Raw genomic sequence first — 14,464 nt, forward strand, 5'->3', positions numbered from 1 at the left:
GATCTGGCCAACATGGACTGCTACCAACAAGACTCTTAGGGCTCAAACCATAATGTGTCAGTTTCATCCGATTCCATTGGCAGGGCTCCTTTTGTCTACAGAGTCGAGGCTCGTGGAGGAGCACGGACCAGAATGTAACGACAAAAAGAAAGGTAGGAAGACGGGTGTGAAGCATACCAACAGTAGCATTGAAGGACAAAATTGAGGAAGACTTGGAGGGATAAGGGATATGGGGAAGAATGAGAGCGAGGGGAGAACTGATTGGGTGATCAAGATGGATACTGCTACAAACTCTCAATCATCGAAGTGGAAAGAAAAACTAGAAACTCGGAAAGAGGTGGGCTTTGGGAGGGTTAATGGGGGTAAAAAAAAAAGATCATGGTTGTGGATGGGAGTGACCTGAGATTGTGGTGAATAGCTGTCTTGAAGCCCTGGAGGGAAGAATGAGATTGAAGAGAGACTGAGGAAGTTGGTTCCACAGGCAGGAAAAAAAGAATGAATGAGTGGAGAGGAGAAGTGAGTCTGGATTTTAGGAGTTTCACAACAAGGGTGTTACTGGCAGACCACATGTGCACTGCAGAAACATAGGGAGGGAGGGTGCAAATGACTGAAATGGCAGATGTGCAAGACCAGAAAGGAGGTGGAAGAAAACAGAGACCACAGACCCGAGCTGTCTGTGATGTGAAAGTGATAGCCCAGAGACTCAGCTTCATCAAGGGAGATAACAATGATTTTGAAGGCCTTGGTTTCCATGCCATCCAGTTATAGGTGGATAAGACAACTTGTATGTGGATGAGAGTTGCATGACGAAGGATGCCCAGTCAGCTCCTGACTTTGGAGAACAACTTAGAAGTGTGGTTTGCCCCAAGAAAGATCATAACTGAGAGTGAGTCTCAAACGTTTGAGTGACTGAACTTCTTAGGGTAGATAGGAAGTTGAGATTGTTAAGAAATGAGAGGGTTTGCCAGACAGTCCTTTCGAAGAGAAAGAGTGAGAGGGAAAGTGAGAGATTTGTCAGGATTGAAAGACATATTCCAAGTGTTTCACCAGGTTTTGATTATACCTAGGTCTGTAGCAAGGGGAGAGACTTCTGCCTGCCTATCTGAAGGATGAGGGATGCTTTGGCAGAGGGTGTCATCATCAGCAAATAGATAAAGAAGGTTTCCCGAAGTCAGAAATATCATTGATGATTATTAGGAATAGAACTGGGCCCAAAACACTGCCTTGGGGGACTCTACCGTTGACAGAGAGGAGATGAGAGGATTTTGTTGAGAGCCACACGTTGCTTTGACAATAGGAAGTCACGAGGCCATGTGTACAGGTGGACTTGGATGCCATAGGCAGATAGTTTTGAGAGCAAGGCAGGTGCCAGATTGTATCCATTGCTCAAGATATGTCCAGAGAGACAGCTTTGATCTCATGTCTGAGATTGAGGGCCTCTAACATTGTTGGGAGAGCAGAAGCCGCATGTCCAGGGAAGAGTGACTGGATAGGAATCTGAACTGATGGTTTGAGTTGAGGGCATTGGAGAAAAGGAAGGGTTTGATGTCAACTGCAATGATGTATTCCATAACTTTGCTAATGATTGGAAGTAAGCTAATACGTCTGTAGTTAAGAGGATCTGTTTACACACCATGCTTATGTAATGCAGTGATGTTGGCTGGCTTCCAAGCAGATGGAAGATCACCTTGGGCAAATGATAGGGTGAACAGAGCAGAAAAAGGATGCACAAGAGCAGCAGAGCAGGTTTTTAAGACATACACTGATGCCGTCCAGGCCAGTTGCAGAATCAGAATAGAAGTTTGCCGGAAACTTCTCCACCTTCTCCGGTGTAAAACACAGAGTTGACGAGCAGTTAGGTGCGATTACATAGGATGTTTACACAGGAGCGAGGGGTTGGGGATGCAAGATTTTGAAGCAAACATGCATTTGAGGAATTCGGCCTTCTCACGGGTGGAGTCGGCTGTGGTGCCATTTGAAGTGAGAGAAGAGATGGAGGGGGAGCATACTCCAGAGACAGACTTGACAAGGCATCACCAGTTTTGGAGGACACGGTCTGGACATGCGGACATGCGACACGCATTTAGAGGACACGCGTGCTTTTGACACGGTCTGGCACACTGCCCTGCTCACCAAACTCTCTTCCTATGGTGTCCAAGGCCATCTCCACTCATGGCTCGCAGACTTCCTCTCCTGTCGCAGTCAACGTGTGGCCCTAAATGGAGTTCTTTCATCCCCTCTTCCTGTCCAGGCTGGAGTTCCTCAAGGTAGCATTCTGGGCCCTGTTCTTTTTCTCGTTTTCATCAATGATCTCTCTGACTCTGGAAAATCCTCTATATCTCTTTGCTGATGACTCCACCCTCTGCCGTACCATCTGTCATCCCTCAGACCGGCAAGCAGCAGCTTCTTCGCTCACTGCAGATCTGGATAAAATCACAAACTGGTCCAACACGTGGAACATGTCTTTCAATCCGGAGAAATCTCACACTCTCACTATGTCTCTCCGAAAGGACCGTTTAGAAAACCCCCACATCCACTTTCTCAACAATCCTCTGGAAGAAGTCCTTTCTTTCAAGCTTCTGGGTCTCACGATCTGCCATGATCTTTCCTGGGAAAGCCACATTTCAAACCTGGCATCCAAAATAAGTCGCCAACTGGGAATCCCCCATCGTGCAAAGTCCTCCCTCGGCCCACCTGAGCTGCTGACCACTTACAAAGCTTTCGTCTGCAGCTTGATGGAGTACTGCTCTCCCCTCTGAGCTAGTGCTCCTGCCTCCCACCTTTGTCGGCTTCATGCTGTGGAAACCAAGGCATTTCGGATCATTGGCATCTCCCGCAATGAGGCTGAGTCTTTGGGCCTCTCACTCAATCACCGCAGGCAGGTCAGTGGTCTTTCTGTCTTCTACCAACTCCTCTCCAGCCTTGCCTCCCTGCTCTCTCTCTCTGCGATTTGTCCCCACCACATTTCCGCAGGGCGCTCAAGGTCTGCCAACAACCCCCTTCTGGTAAAACTACCAAAATCACTGCTCACCTTCACTCTTTCATTCCTCTTTTTTCCTGCGTTTGGAATAAACTTCCTCACTCTATTCTTTCCCATTCTTCCCTCCAGGCTTTCAAAACAGCTGATCACCACCACCTCTTATCATCCCCCATCCAAATCCTCGATATTTTCTACCCCCGATAATCCACCCAAGCCCACTTCCTTCAATTCCCCTGCTTTCCTTCCTGAAAGTCCCTGTAATGTCCATCTTCTGTTCCCCATGTTCCCCGTCCCATCCCTCCCCCTTCCACAGAGATCATCACATCTCTGTTTCCCACTGTTTTGTCCTTCCCCCCCCCCCCTTGATGTGTGTTGTGAGTTAGCTCTCATATGAGCCTCAACAAGGTATACAAAAAAAAGAAAAAAAATGAAAAAAAAAAGAGGAAGGAGACAAGTTTGAAAGTTCAGTCTTGAGGTAGGCCAGATGTTTTTTTCTGTCTCTACTGAGAGTGACAGTTTTTGTGGGCTTTGTGAGATGATCTGAGGTTTCCGTCAATCGTGTTTGCCTTCCAGTAAGAGAAGACAAGTTTATTCAAGTCAAATGCCTCACTACAGGATTCAGTGTACCTTGGGTGGGAGGATGGGTATGATACCAGAGAGAGAGAGAGAGGTGGGGGGAGAGAGAGAGAGAGAGAGAGAGAGAGAGAGAGAGAGAGAGAGAGAGAGAGAGAGAGAGAGAGAGAGAGAGGGGAGAGAGGGGGAGGGAGAGGGAGGGAGAGGGAGAGAGAGATAGAGAGTTCCCAGGTCGTTAATATCAGGGATGGCAGATATTCGAGACTTGTCCTGAAGTCATATATGGCAGCTTGCAGGCCCTGTACTGTTAGTCAGCCTGAGTAAACTGACACACAGACAAACAAGAGGTGGGAACAGAGGGGAAGTCACAGCCAAAGGTACTCCTGAGGTTGGAAGCTCAAAGAAAAGATCAGTACACGGAAAGTGATAAATGGGGTTCTTGATGTAAAGTGCAACTCCATCGCCAGGATGGAGTTCACAGGTATCAAATTGGAGGAGACAATAATCAGGGAGAGACACGAAGGACTCAGGGATGTCCTGTTGGAGGAAGGATTCTGCAAAGCACAATGTCTGTTTTATCAGCAGGAACCTGGATTGATAGATGTCAGATTGGAAGCGATGCCTCAGATGTTGAAGGTCCACACAATTAGGGAGAGGAGGGGAGGTGCTGTGGGCAAGGTGAATGAAGGTAGATGGGAGGTGTGGAAACTTGAAGAAAGGGTGGGGTGACTTGGAGAGAGGCAGAGGAAGGGGAAGCTGGGAGGGGTTTTGACGGGTGGGTGGAGCTAAAAGGAGGCGGTGTGGGTGGGAATCTGAGAGTGACGGAGTGATGGTGTGAGGGAGAAGCTGAGAGGGGGGCATGGCGAGGGGAAATATTGGATGAAGTGGTGTGAGCAGGAAGCTGGAAGGGGGAATGGTGAGGGAGAAGATTTGAGGGAGCGGGATGAGTGGGAATCTTGGAAGGGAGACATGGGGTGGACGAATGCTGAGTTGGGGGACAAAGGGATGGGGTAGAGGTGGGAGGGTGCTGGTGTGAAGGCGGATGACAAGGGGGGCATACTGACGTAGAGGGTTATGAAATGGTTTGTAAACATGAAGGGGAGTTGATGGTCCTGAGCAGACATCCTTTGCAGATTGGACTTCTTATAATCTCAATTTGGCTACACGGAGACAGATGTCACAAGAGGAGTAAAATGAGGGGGTTGTTCAATGCACGGAGGAAAACAGTGCTGCAAGTGCACTGGAACGGTCAATGGACTGAGCGTTTGCATCTTTGAACAGGTTTGAGAAAGAAACTGTGTGAGGAAGAAAAAAATAGTTCTTGATGAAGAAGAACATTTGGGGTCTTCCTGATGGAGAGATTTGGCAAATGAAGCATTTTATGATGTTATTGAAAGCTTTTCAAGTAATAAGCAAGTTTGTTCAATTAAGAGGAATATTGGTTCAATTCAGAGCAACAGTATTGAGAATGGAATGGATAAAGAATGATCAAATGAAGGAAAAACAGGTAGAATGAGTTCATGATTTATTTATTTATTTTTGTTGTAAAAATTTTTTTCCCCTTTCCGACATATTCTCGGTTGATTTTATGTGCATTATTTGTGGAGAAATGTGCTTTTGAAATACACAACTAACTTACCGACTTTCTTGTCTCACCCCTCACTCAGGTATGTCACTGGTTTCTGCAAGCAGTCGTCTTCCTCTTCTGCTGGGAAAACAGCTGATTCCGGAAGCGTATTTAATTGAACCAATAACGGTAACCGAGCTTGGCGATCGCCGTGACAGTGGTACAAGTGATACCAGTTCAGCAGCTCTGTGTTCACGCCGTTCCTCAGGGGTGTCACCTGGTCACATCTCCAGTCGCCGATCAAGTCAGAACTCTGCTACGGCCATCCGCCACCATATTAGCACCGCTGATTCCTATGATCCCATCTCAACAGATGTGTCTCGGCGCTCCAGTAACGCCAGCCAGTCTGGGCAGCCCCTAGGGCTGTTGAGCTTAACGCCACTGCAGCAGTATCGACTCAAAGCAAAGTATGCAGCAGCAACAGGTGGCCCTCCACCCACTCCACTGCCACTGATGGAGCACATGGGCTGGCGCAGCCGTATGGCCCTGCTCGATGACTGCCATACAGATTCGGCTGCACCTTCTCCTCACCCTGGGATTGTCCCACCAGCATGTCAACGGCGCTGCAGTGATGGTGGTGCTATATGTGGTTATGGGCCAAATCGCACACCTCTACCTCATGAACTACCAGGTTTGGAGCAACGTCGGGCAAGTGATCCTGTTGGTGGACCTGGGGCTGCCCCTGACCTCCGCCGGTCATGCCTACCCACAATTCTTCGCTGTGGCCAACCTGGAGCACTTGGTGATGAACGGCAAGTAGCAAGAAATCGCATGGTGGGATATGGGCGGATGGATGTGCATGGTGCCACATTGACCACTGGAGGGACTCTCTATTCTTCACAACCACCAAGCATCAGTGAAAATGTTGCAATGGAAACTGCTGCTGCAGAAGCGGAAGTAGGAGATGAGGTCATGCTACCCGATGACCTTATGCAATACATCGCTGAAGAACAAGGTGAGTTAGGAACACATATCAATGGCTATGAAGATGGACAGAGTTTCACCATTGGTCCTGGAGGCCATTACATTGCAGCAGGGAGTAGTGGACATGCAAGTACACTCAACAACGGGCCAAACTTTGTTTCTCCTCGTCTTGGAAACCACTGTCAGGCAAGCCCATTGGCCCAAACGTATTCCAGCCCTGGCGCACCAGCAAGTCCGGCAGATGGTGTGAAAACAACAAGTAGCAGTATGCCAATCCAATGGAATGAAGTTAGTTCTGGGAGTGTTGAGCAGGCACTTGGGTCTTGTCCACAAGGTCGCAGGGCTAACCACTGTAATCTCTCAACAATGCAACAGCAACAGCAGCAGCAACAATCTTTGTATGATGTAGGGCCTTCATTCCAAACAGGTTTCCCTCAGTCTACACAGCATGCATCTGTGCAATCCCAAGCTACTTATGGAGCACATCGGCAAACACAAGGCCTGGGTATGGCAGAACTCGGATACAGTATGCAGACAACATCAGGTGTGGGCCACGTGGGTAATATTACCAGTCCAAACATTGGTAGACCTACTCCAACTTGCACAATGATGCATCATTCTCCTACAGGTTGTATGCAGCCTTCAACTCGCACTCCTGCCACAAACTTTCAGCCAAGACTCCTCGCATCACAAGTTATTGGGCAAATCAGCCCAGCTTCTCATAATGTAGGTTTGGTTGCCACTGCCAATGACCGACTAAGGTACAGCTCTCCAAATCATCCAGGCATAAGCCCCAGTCACTCGATCTTTCTTGCGCCAAATGTACAACATGTTGTACGAAGCTCTGGCATACAAGTTCAAACACAACAGCAGCAGTATCTGTCTCAGCATCCTCAAGCTCCACATTTGCAGCATCCTCACCAACCACATCAGCAATATCATCAGGCGGCAGGCTACAGTACTGCACAGTTGCACCTCCATCCCAAGCCTCCAGTTTACAGGAAAAATGCAAATGTCTCAGCCCTGCCTCATCAGGCCTATGGAATGGGACAGAACCCTACAGATAATGGTTTGAGCCCTGGTAGCCTTGTTCGTAGCAGCCCATGCCGGTCAGATCATGTCCCAGACCTTGTTACACACTACACAGGCCAAATCCACATGTATGATGGTGGAGCTGCATCTGGGACAATTAACCAGATAGGTGAGGGCCAGAGTTATGGAAATGGGGTTGGCCATAGAAGGGCACTTTCTCCTACCAATGAGCAGGTCAGTAGCAGCACAACTGTTGACCTAGCAACATTGGATGCATCACTCCCCTCTCAAATTGACTTTGAAGCAATGATCATGGATGAGGGTGACCACTTCAGCTTGGCATCAGGCCCACTCAGCCCAAACCTACTGCAGAATCTATCACAGGCTTCATCACGTCTCACAACACCACGTGGCTCCTTCAACCTCATGCCGGCGGCTGTAGGCAGTGGTCCTACATCGACCCTCGCTGCCTCAACCATCCCTTTGCCTCCTGTAGCACCTGGTATCTCCAACATGGCAATCGGGGACATGAGTTCAATGCTATCAACACTGGCAGAGGAGAGCAAGTTCCTGAGCATGATGCCATGATCCATGGTGGTTTCCACCTCCTGTTAGCCAGACACTGAAATCCTCAATTCTTAAAAGCAAAAATAATAAATTAATGTAACAAAACCGATGGCCTACAAATGTAATACCTTGAAAAGCTACTATCATTACTGATAGTAAGTAAATTTGCGAAAAAAAAAATACCCATCACAGTCATAACATCATCTCAAATTTTTGAGGTTTATGGAAATCTTGAGGAACCACTTGCATGGTAGCTCGGACAATTGCAAACGAGGACTTTCTTTTCAAACCTTTTATCCATTTGATGTCCCACCATTTATGGATGAATGCCCCATCATGTTGCTGTGTAATAATTACTATGGCTGTGATTGCAATTTGTTCGTTGCAGCTGCTTTGTTGCTCCTTTTGCGGGATGTGAATACAAAGTGCCTACAAATGTGGTAAGATATATAGAACAAAGAACAGAGGGGGGTAGGGAGGGGGTAGGCAGGGGGTGGGGTGTGTTCAATGCCTTAAAACGCGAAACATTTATGCTTTACAAGAGACATTCATGTTGGACATTTATCGAACTTGTTTGTCGAAGGCAGTGCCTAAAATGATCCGCTGTAAAAATGCAATTTTTTTTTTTTTTGGATGTCTGTGCATGTTTTTTTGTCAGGAAACTTGCGGTTTTGACTATCAACCAGTAAGCAAAGACGTCAAGCCATAACCTCTAATATTGTCCAGTTAATCCAATGGTCCGGCTTCTTGAAGGCTGGTCCGGCTTCCACCAGACCTTCCTGATGCAGTAGCTGTTTGTACCGCCACCTTGCTCCAATAGTTTTTTTTCCCCATCACTTACCAAGGAAGATCTACAGTAGGTACTCCAGGAAGTTCCTCGTAAGTGGTACAAATCTTTTCATCTTAGAACCATTGTGAATCATCGACTGAACAATATTGTTTTTTCACCTTGCGATTCGAGTCGGCCTACATATACGGGGCGAAGGTTTAACCTGACAGGCGAAGGTTTAACAAGCGACAGCGTAGAGACCTCTTTAGACTTGATCTTCAAAGCTACCTGTTATTATGGCCGTTTTGGGTTTTTGTTTTTTAAAATCATCTTGTCTGTGCATAATGTTGCTTCTTTCTCATTGTCACTCAATACTATATCAAACTCTCTTGTTTATATCTTGTAAGTATTTTATTTCTATCGTGTGAATGTCATTCCGTTGTCTGTGGTGTTCTGACAATGGATTACCTCGAAGTAATGTTGTATCGGGGTTATGTTTACTTATTATATACGCAAAAATGGCAAACCTTTTAACCTCTCACCCCCTCTACATCCCCTTTCACCACATTCCATTTTTTCTCCTACACACGTCACCTTAATCCAATGTTCTGGCCATTCCATTTTCACTACATCTTCGTTTTCCTCCATTAATCTCCTCCTCTTCCTTCTCCACCTTGCGTACATAATATTTAGATTGCCCCAGATGCAGGCAGCTTTTAAGCGAAAATATCTACACGAACAGATGTACAGGTTTTACTGTTTCATTAGAAGCTCTATACCACCATATGTACCTTCGAGTCTGTCAACTTTAACTTATGCAACGCTTCAACCATGTAATGAAGAGCAATTCCAAAATCGCCTTGTACTTCCAAAATCTCCCTTTAAGAGCAGCAGTTTTCTCTCCCATTCGCGTTCTCATCTTGGGACCAGCGCACATGCTCAGTAACACCTGTCGCCTTCCCGGGCCAGAAAATGCCTCACACACCTGGAGCCTTAAACAACGGACGGCTTGTACAGGTGTAAAGTGCCTTTGACCCATTGTTACGCGGCTTTAGTTGTTTGTTTATACTTCTTTTTTTTTTTTGTTAATGATTTTACTTTTTTTTTTAATTGATGCTACACTAGTTACGCTCTAGGTTTTGCATTCAGCAAACACTTTAAAAGACAAACGAGTTGAACGCTTGTTCGTTTACATGATAATACGAGTCTACAACAAAAAAGAAAAGAAAAAAAAAGCTGCACCTTTGTATCCAAGCGCAATGCCTTTTTTATTTTTATTTTTTGTTACTGTGGATATTACGTACAACTGTAAATGTATTTCTTTTTTTCTGTTTTTTTTTGTTGCATCTTCAATGTACTGTTATGTTAAAGTTTTTTTTTTTTAATCCTTCTTGAAACCGTTGTACATACATTATCTTGTAGCTGTCACGAGATTAGAACGCACTCTCGAGTTTGCGATGACCAAATTCATGTTCGAGAAGGCAACGTCCACCATGCAATGGTCACCCACCACTCCAAGAGGAACGGCAAGGTTAATGGGACGAGGGTGAATGGCAGCCTTATCGGGGATAAGATGGTACCAGCGTGGATCTCACTCGAGTTGAGACGTCGCTCACATGAAGGCTAACACTTTTTGTAGGCCATTGTTTACAATGGAATGTTTTGCAACTTTTACACGTGTATCACAGAAATGGAAGGGGATGTTTTTTTGTTTTGTCCTTCCCCCACCCCCTTTTTGTAAAATTTTGCTAAGCATATGTAAATGTTCAAGCTTTCCTGTCAACCGTGAATCCCATCACTTAAATGCCCCCGAGTTCCTCCAGGTGCACCAAATAAACCCATATTCTTTTTTTGCCTTACTCTTTTCTTTATATTTGCTTTTCAGATATTTCAAATACGAGATTAAGCAAAATTTTACTTTCAATTTATTTTTGATATTATGTGCATTGAAAGAAGCAAATTATATTACAAAACTATATGTGTGAGTCAAATTGCCCTGCCCCAACCCCCCTCCCCCATCCCCAGTTTGTGAAGAGGAACCTGGGTTACCTGGAACAGATGACAGATGCTTGTTCTTTATGCGTCATATCCAGCCAACATCACAGTCATTCCTCTCTCTTCATCCCCCAACTCCCAACTACTATTGCAACTCCAACTACAGAATGCTCATACTCTTCTCCAAAACTGCAACGACTCCCTCGCTCCCTTTACGACTTTAACAGCCTGTGAGGTGGGACTCAAACAGCCCAGTGGAGATGGACATTGGGGTGCTTGAATGATGGTGAGGAGTGGAGAGGGGGGTTATAACCATAAAATGGGGGGGGGTTGGGTGGACACAGGCTTGCCTGTTGTTTAATACTGTTTAATGTTGAGGGACCTGTTGTTTAATACCAGTTGGTCTCACGTAGGATTACCATATTTGAACTTTCAAAAAAGAGGACACTCCGGAGAGGAACACTCTGAAAAAAGAGGACACTCCGGAGAAAGAGGACACTCCGGAGAGGAACAATCCAAAAAACAAACAAAGAGGACACTCCGGAGAGGGACACTCCAAATAAAGAGGACACTCTGGAGAGGGACACTCCAAAAAAAAAAAAAGAGGACACTCCGGAGAGGGACACTCCGAAAAAAGAGGACACTTTTCAAAAGTTTCTTTTACGTATTAAGCAATCGTAATGGCAATCTCATCAGGTGTGTTCTGGACCTCAATTAATTTTGACTGCAAACCACTGTTCTTCCAGTCCAAATAATGAAATATTGTGTTTGTCTGAGTCCACACGAGATTGTAAATCAATAGCATCTTTATTTGCCACAGAGACATATGTACCAAGCTTGGTTCGACATACCAAGCACTCGGCTTCCCATTCTTCTTGATCACTTCAAAAATATGGGAATTTTTCTTCAGTTTACACTTTCGTTTTGGCATTGTGTTTGGGGAAGTAAAAATGAAATATCAAATAAAAAGCTCTTGAAGAAAATCAAACAGGTGTGCATGGTACGGATTCAGAAAAGATAGTGAATCACAGACTGAGCACCTTGCTGGGGTCTCCCTCTCCCTCTCCCTCTCCCTCTCCCTCTCCCTCTCCCTCTCCGTCTCTCTCTCCCCCTCTCTCTCTCTCTGTCGGTCTCTCTCTCTCTCTCTCTCTCTCTCTCTCTCTCTCTCTCTCTCTCTCTCTCTCTCTCTCTCTCTCTCTCTCTCTCTCTCTCTCTCTCTCTCTCTCTCTCTCTCTCTCTCTGTTGGTCTCTCTCTCTCTCTGTGTGTGTCTCCCTGCTGGCTGTTGGCGAGTCGAGTGGAGTGTCATGGCGGCTGTATGATCTTGGTGAGCTGTGATCTGTACTGTTTTTTTTCACCTTTCTATCCCCTTTCGCATTGTTTTTCACCTCCCTTCCTTTGTTTCCTTCTACGCATCATTATTTGTGCCCCCACCCTCCCCTATTCGTTAGACCTCACGCTTTGGCCTTCCCTCGCGTCGTCGTCACCCCTCCCCGCCCATCTGTCCTTGTTATTTCACGGTTTGCCCTTCGGTTCATCTCTTCCCCTCCCTTTCCTCCCCTCCCTTTCCTCCCCTCCCCCTCCTATACCCCACCCCCCTCCAGAGAGAGGGAGAGGGAGAGAGAGAGAGAGAGAGAGAGAGAGAGAGAGAGAGAGAGAGAGAGAGAGAGAGAGAGAGAGAGAGAGAGAGAACGAGCGCCTGACAGAGAGAGAGAGAGAACGAACGCCCGAGAGAGAGAGAGAGAGAGAGAGAGAGAGAGAGAGAGAGAGAGAGAGAGAGAGAGAGAGAGAGAGAGAGAGAGAGAGAGAGAGAGAGAGAGAGAGAACGAACGAACGCCCGACAGAGAGAGAGAGAGACAGACAGAGACAGAGACAGAGACAGAGACAGAGACAGAGACAGAGAGAGAGAGCCCACAGCTTCTTGTGGATAACTTTTAGTTGGCGGCCCATCCCGGCTCTTCAACTGATCATTTTTTTTTCTTCACTGCAGCAGTATTTATTTCCTTTTGAAACCTGTCTCGGCTCGTATTTAATTACTGCACGAGAGCAATCACCCCTCCTAAACATGACTTCGTTTTCCCGTTATTCTGCATTTGAAGCATTAACACGAAAACATGGCGTCATCTGTGTCCCACCCGACGACGTCAGCGTCGAGGATCTCGTTATCGCTACAGGAAACATAGTCGGTACTGACAAAGTTCGTGCCCCTCGCGAATGAACAAACGTGTGGTAATCTTCGTGTCTGAGACAGAACTGGTTCACGAAATCGTATCGACCGGACTATCAACAGATGACGGACATTTCGTGCTCGTCTCCCCTCTGGACACTCCGACCCTGAAGGACATGATCTCCAACGCTCCTCCTTTCCTGAAGAATCAGACGCTGATCTCCGAACTATCTCGTTATGGTTCTGTGGTTTCTCAGAACACCATGTTACCTTTACGGAGCCAGGACGATCGGACGAAGCATGTGATGTCTTTTCGGAGACAAGCTCGTGTGGTGCTTCCTCCCTCTAATGCTGAAAGAACCTTGAACATCGTTTTAAAACTCAAAATTGATAATCATGATTACCAGGTCTACGTAACCACTGACACCCTGAAATGTTTCGAATGTGGTAATTTCGGACGCTTGAAACGATCTTGCCCAAAGGCGACTTCGTCAAACGATGAAACAAACGTCGTCAACAAGTATACTTCTTCTTCTCCTCCTCCTCCTCCTCCTCCTCCTCCTCCTCCTCCTCCTCCTCCTCCTCCTCCTCCTCCTCCTCCTCCTCCTCCTCCTCCTCCTCCTCCTCCTCGACTGTGAAGGAAGCGAATCCTGTGTCCGGTAACAAAGCTCAGTCCTCCCAGTCTGATAGTCTAAACAGCAAAACGAATGTTTGTGATGGTTTCACCATCGTTTCATCAAGGAAGAGAAAGACTTTACCTGATGGTCGTTTAACCCAGAAGAAGGGAGCATTTACAAACGAGGAATCTGTCGGTAATGGTCCCGCAGTTGTGACTGACGTCACTCTGTAATGTTTACCCGGAATGGACCCGGGACATACGGAATGGACCCGGACCCCGGTACCTACAGAATGGACCCGGTACCTACAGAATGGACCCGGGACATACGGAATGGACCCGGGACATATGGAATGGACCCAGACCCCGGTACCTACGACCAACAAGTTTACCCTACTTGCCGGTGAGGACATTGACGTCTCCCTGACAGAGACCGCTTTACCCGTTATCGCAGTAAATAAAACTGTTTCACTCGTTAAAAACTCTCCTATTGGAAAGTCCATTGACGGTGATATACAGACCACTGGTGGTGAACCTGCTGTCACTTTGGTAAATGTTAACCCTGAATCCTTGTCAGCAGGAAATAGCAAAACAAATGTTAACCCTGTTACTGCTCACAGTCCATCACGTGGTGAAGCTGGAAATGTTAAAATGGATGTTTTACGAGAGACCCCCAAAGTACTGTATACCTTCACGCCGTTGGAGGTCGATAACACCGGGACGGTCGAGGGAAGCGAGATCTCTACATCCGCTGATGGTGTTTCCGTTTCATCAAATCCCCTGATTATTTCCGTTACTTCACCAGGAGATGTTCCCACAATGGAAGAGCACATAGACCCGGTAACCAATACAGATCCGTGTATCAATACTGACGACAGTATCGATATGCAGGACTGTACAAGTTTGTGTGACTCGGAAACTAAAACTGACTCTGACGAATCTGACTTGGAGGAAGCAAACTGGAACAGTCAGGTGGAAATGGTGGAGAAGCTCACCGGTCAAAGTCCTACCCACCGCCACCCTCCCCCCCCCCCCCCCTGAACAAATAAGACTCTTCTTACAAAATACATACAGGAAACACAATATAAACCTGACGGAATACTTTCCAGATCTACCGTCCTTCCTTGAGTGTGCTCAGGCTATCGTACGTAAGCCTGACTTATTCGGTTTCCACCAGACACACCGTCACCGCTTAAAAAAACTGATTGCCAAGGTG

General features: G+C 46.6%; 1 protein-coding gene across 10 annotated transcripts in view; it reads left to right on the forward strand.

The window, feature by feature from the left end:
* LOC147022139 (transcription activator GLI2.L-like) overlaps positions 1–10,331 on the forward strand; it is a 312,620-nt gene extending 302,289 nt beyond the window's left edge. For all 10 annotated transcript variants that reach the window (XM_085892759.1, XM_085892757.1, XM_085892752.1 and 7 more), the window contains one exon: positions 5,221–10,331. In XM_085892759.1, coding sequence (XP_085748885.1) covers positions 5,221–7,724 — 2,504 coding nt within the window. In that variant the 3' untranslated portion in view covers positions 7,725–10,331. The remainder of the gene's footprint in view (positions 1–5,220) is intronic.
* The last annotated feature ends 4,133 nt before the right edge of the window (positions 10,332–14,464 follow it).

Source organism: Eptatretus burgeri, chromosome 8 (assembly GCF_056783735.1).
Source record: "Eptatretus burgeri isolate ZD-2024b chromosome 8, Ebu_testis_v1, whole genome shotgun sequence".
Lineage (NCBI taxonomy): Eukaryota > Metazoa > Chordata > Myxini > Myxiniformes > Myxinidae > Eptatretus > Eptatretus burgeri.